This window comes from Fukomys damarensis, unplaced genomic scaffold (genome assembly GCF_012274545.1).
Source record: "Fukomys damarensis isolate Sample0158 unplaced genomic scaffold, DMR_v1.0_HiC HiC_scaffold_19, whole genome shotgun sequence".
NCBI classification, from domain to species: Eukaryota; Metazoa; Chordata; class Mammalia; order Rodentia; family Bathyergidae; genus Fukomys; species Fukomys damarensis.
In genome coordinates, this window is record NW_022900931.1 from 58,546,726 (window position 1) to 58,551,320 (window position 4,595).

General features: G+C 47.5%; 1 protein-coding gene across 1 annotated transcript in view; it reads right to left on the reverse strand.

The window, feature by feature from the left end:
• Positions 1 to 2,985: 2,985 nt before the first annotated feature.
• Positions 2,986 to 4,595, reverse strand: part of Rinl (Ras and Rab interactor like) — a 6,180-nt gene continuing 4,570 nt past the window's right edge. Inside the window, 4 exon segments of the mRNA XM_033765777.1 lie at positions 2,986 to 3,763; positions 3,844 to 4,017; positions 4,110 to 4,241; positions 4,423 to 4,582. Coding sequence (XP_033621668.1) covers positions 3,747 to 3,763; positions 3,844 to 4,017; positions 4,110 to 4,241; positions 4,423 to 4,582 — 483 coding nt within the window. The 3' untranslated portion in view covers positions 2,986 to 3,746.

A 4,595-nucleotide genomic window follows, 5' to 3' on the forward strand; every position in this document is an offset into this window, starting at 1 on the left:
CCATGTGAGGTAAGGGTCTGACCCAGGGCATATTAGAAGCTTACGCTCTACTCCTGAGCTACACACAATAGCCCTGACTTCATTCTTTTGTACAAAGATATCCACCCAATTTTCCCAATGCCATTTGTTATAAAGACTGTTGTTTCCCCCATCAAATGTTCTAGTCACCCTTGTAAAACATTATTTGAGCATATATGCCAGGGTTTATTTCTAGAATTTGCACCTTGTAACCAGTTGCTTCTAAGAACCATTGACTTTTATGTAATAGCAGATAAAAAAATAATAAAAAGCAGGGCTGGGGATGTAGCTCAGTGGTAGAGCATTTGCCTTGCATGTGTGAGAACTTGGGTTCCACTCTCAGTATCAAAAGATGAACAAATAGTAAAATAAAGCTTTTGTTTGCTTGATTTTTTTTTTTTTTGCTTCTTTTGTTTTTTGTTATCTGAGGCAGGCTCTTGCTACGCAGTTCAGGCTGCCCTTGAACTCGTGGTGATCCTCCTGCCTCAGCCTCCTGATTGTTGGGACTACAGGCGTGAGTCACCACGTCCAGCGAAAACAGAACTTTTAAACAAGTCACAGAGAGGTCACAGAGAGGCAACAGCTGAGCCGAAACCTGAGAGGTGAGGGAGGAGGATTGCAAGTTGGAGCTCAGCCTGGACACCTTGGCAACTTAGCAAACCCCGTCTCAAAATAAAAAATTAAAAAAGAGCTGGAGATGTATCTCAGTGGGAAGGCCCTGGGTTCAACCTGTAGTACAAACAAAACAAAACAAAAAAAACCACACCAAAAACTCCAAAAAGCAAGCAAAAAACATTATTTCCTGGGATTTTTAAAGCTCATACCTAAACTTACAAAATTTTGATCATTATAAAATATAAAAATGTAATTTTTATAAAAATTAGTTGACACATAATAATTGTACTCCATAATATTTATGGAGTATACTGTAGTACCATAAAACAGGCATATGCAATGTGTAATGATCAGATCGGGTAATTGACGTACCCACCCTCTGAAATATTTATTATTTCTTTGTGTCTGGCACACTGAAAATCTGCTCTAGCAGCTATATGAAATACACAATTGTTGTCAACCAGTTACCCGCTCTCCTCAGAACTTGAGGAGTGATCCCTCCTATCCAACTGCACCACTGTACCCCTTAACTGTCCTCTCTGTACACCTCCTCCTGAGATAAAATGTAACTTTTGCTGTTGTTATTGCAGTACTAGGGCCTTTGCACTGTTATTGCACCAGCCCATTCCTCCATTTCTTTCCCTCTCTTTTCTTTTTCCTTTCTTCCTTTTACTTTTGTTGTTGTTGTTGTTGTTTTGTTTTTTAAAACAGGGTCTCACTATGTAGTTGAGACTGACGTGGAACTCACTATGTAGCCCAGGCTGGTCTTGAACTCACAGCGACTCTCCTGCCTCAGCCTCCTGAGTGCTGGGATTACAGGCGTGCACCACCACGCCTGGCCCTTTCTTCCTTTTCTCTCCCACCCACCCCCTGCCACTTTTCTCTTATTTTTTCCTTTCTTTTCTTTTGAGACAGGGCTTCACTCACTAAATTGCTGAGTTGCCCAGTGTGAGATCCAATTCTCAATCCTCCTGCCTCAGCCTTCAAGAACCCTGACATTGTAGGCATACACCACCACACCCAGTTTAAAATGAGAAACTATTAGTTTCCAGAGGCTGTAATAACACATGAATACAATTTTGGTGCTTTAAAAGAGTAAAAATTTGTTCTCTCACAATTCTGGAGGACAGAAGCTTGAAATCAGCCTGTGTGAGCTAGAAACCAAGGTGCTGGTGCGGCTAGGCTCCCTTTGGAGGCTCCAGGGTGTTCCCTGCCCCAGCTCTGGTGGCTGCTGGCTTCATGGCTCATGGCTGCATCATTTCAATCTTCAAAGATAGCATTTCTGAACTTGTGTGTATGTGTGTGTGTGTACTGGTGATCAAACTCGGGACTTTACTCTTGCAAGGTAGGTGCTGGAACCACTGAGCTAAATCCCTGGCCCTGATAATTTTTCTTTTTTTTTTTTTTTTTTTTTTGTATCGGGGATTGAACTTGGGACCTTGCACTTGTGAGGTAGGCGGCAGCACCACTGTGCTAAATCTCTGGCCCTCAAACTTTTGCTTTTATTTTTTTTCTTCTCTCTTGGTACCAGGGATAGAACTCAAGGACCTTGCACTTGCAAAGCAGGGGAGGCACCACTGGGCTAAATCCCCGGCCCATCTCTGAACATTTCTGCTCAGTCCTCACATCACCTTCCTGTTTGTCACATTTCCCTCTGCATCTGGGGCCAACATTGACAATCCTGGAGAATGTCCCCCACTTTAAGATGCTTAACAGCTATAAAGACACTATTTCTAAATAAGGTAACATTCAAGGATTGCAGAGACTAGAATCTTGGGAGGGAGGCCATTTGTCACCTACTACAACCTTGCTTACTGGTTCATTCACAAAGTATTGAACTGGTTTTCAAAGACTTAGCATATGCATCTAAATGAGTGTTGAATAGCTGAATAATTTGAAAGTATGATTATATGTCCAAGTGATATATTAGGGATATATTGAGTTAAATAAATTATTAAATTTAATTTCACTGTTTCTTTTTAGGGGATGGATGTGTGCTGGGGATGGAACTCAGTGTGCCAAGCAGGCACTCTTTCACTGAGCTACACCCCAGTCATCTTTTTAGTTTTTTAAAAAGTACAGTCTCTAGGGCTGGAGATTTAGCACGGTGGTTCCACCACCTGCCTCAAAAGTGCAAGGACTTGAGTTCAATCCTTGGTACAAACAAACAAACAGTCTCTAGAACATTTAGAATTATATACATAGCTTGTGTTGCATTTTTATTGGAAAGTGCTATCCTAAGCAAAAGACTGTGGACCATTAACACAATAAATACATCATATGGTGTTTTAGAAAAAAATTAAAGGAGAGTATTTGTTTTATCACTGCTGTAATGATATGCCACAAGCTTAGTACTTTAAAAAATACAGTTTTATTGTCTTAAAGCTTTAGAGGTCAGAAGTCCAAAATGGGTGTTAGGTGTTTAAAATCAACAGCTGGGCAGTTCCTCCTGCAGGTTCTGGAAGGGGAAGCCATTTCTTGCTTTTTTTCAGTTTATAGAATGTCTGCATTTTTTCTTGGTTCTTGGCCTTATCGATCCTCTTTCCCTCCTGCTTCTTATAAGGACCCTTGTGATTGCACAGGGCCACCAAAATCCTGGGAAACCTCATCTTGGTCCTTAATGTGATCGCCCCTGTAAGGCCCCATTTACCGCAGATTATGGATGAGGATGGGGACCTTTTTTCTTTTTCTTTTTCGGCACCCAGGATGGAACTTGGGACCTTGTGCTTGTGAAGCAGGCAGTGGTACCACTAAGCTAAATCCCTAGCCAGGGATGCAGACATCTTTGGGGGCACGTTATTCTGCCTATCACAGGGTGGGCCAGGTGGGAGGGCCTGCATTTTAGGCAAGGGGGTCTGGGAAAACTTCACTGAGGTCACATCCGCCTCAGGACCTGAAGGGGCCCAGTGAGGAACACTGTGTATATTAGGGAAGAGCGTGCCAGGCAGCAGGACAGCCAAGGCAAAGGCCCCTTTTCCGGGCCGCACTCCTCCTTGCTACCCCCAAACCACATGTTGTCCCAGCTGCCTCCTGCCTCTTGCTTGAAGACCAGAGGTTCTGAGAGCCCTAATGATAAATCGGGTGCAGTCACCGCCCCTACTGCCCACGGCTCCTCAAAAGACAGGTCGGCCTGTAAAGAGACGTGGAAGTGGGGGTCAGAGGGTGATGGTCCCACCCTTCCTGTCACCTGCATCCCAGACAGGCGGTCACCTGAGCTCCAGATTGATTCTCTTTGTGCAGCGTTGTGCAGTGTCCGTCGGCGGTGCCACTGGCGCAGGGAGGCTCTGGCCTTCGAGCTGAGCCCCTGGGGCGCGCGGCCCTCGTCGGGCTGGTAGTGGGCAATGTGGTGCAGCGCCCCAAACCACGTGGTCAGGTAGTACCCGGCTAGGGCGAGAAGGGGGGTCCCTGGTCACCCCAAGCACCCCTGCGGCTTGCTCGCCTGAACTCCTGCGGCCCTGCTGGAAGGGTGGGCTCACCCTCTCCCTGAAGCTCCTCCGGATCCAAGAGCTCCATAAGAAACTCCACGTCCAGCTGGGTCTCCCCGATGTGCGGACTCCAGATCAGCTCCTCGGTCAGCGCGGGCAGGAAGGCGTCGGCCCCTACGGGCTCTGGGGAAGCCGGAGGTCAGGTCCGGAGGTGACTGGGGCGCGCAGACACCTCCATCCGATTCCCAGGTCCCCGTGGGAACCTGCAGCCAGGGTGTGCCCTCTCCCTCCATGCGAAGCCCGCACAGGCGCCTTCTATTTCTCGGCCACTTCACACCCGGGGAGACGCCCGCCCCTCCTTTACCCCGGTTCTCGCCGCCCGCCAGGCCAGCGTAGACGTCACTGCACACCGCCAGCAGCAGCGCCACCTTCCGGCGAGGGGAGGAAGCGGCGTGAAGGTGCTCGAGGTGAGCGTGGATGCGGCTCCGCAGGGCGAGGGCGGGGCTCTGTCCCCCAGGCCCCGCCTCCGTCCGCAGG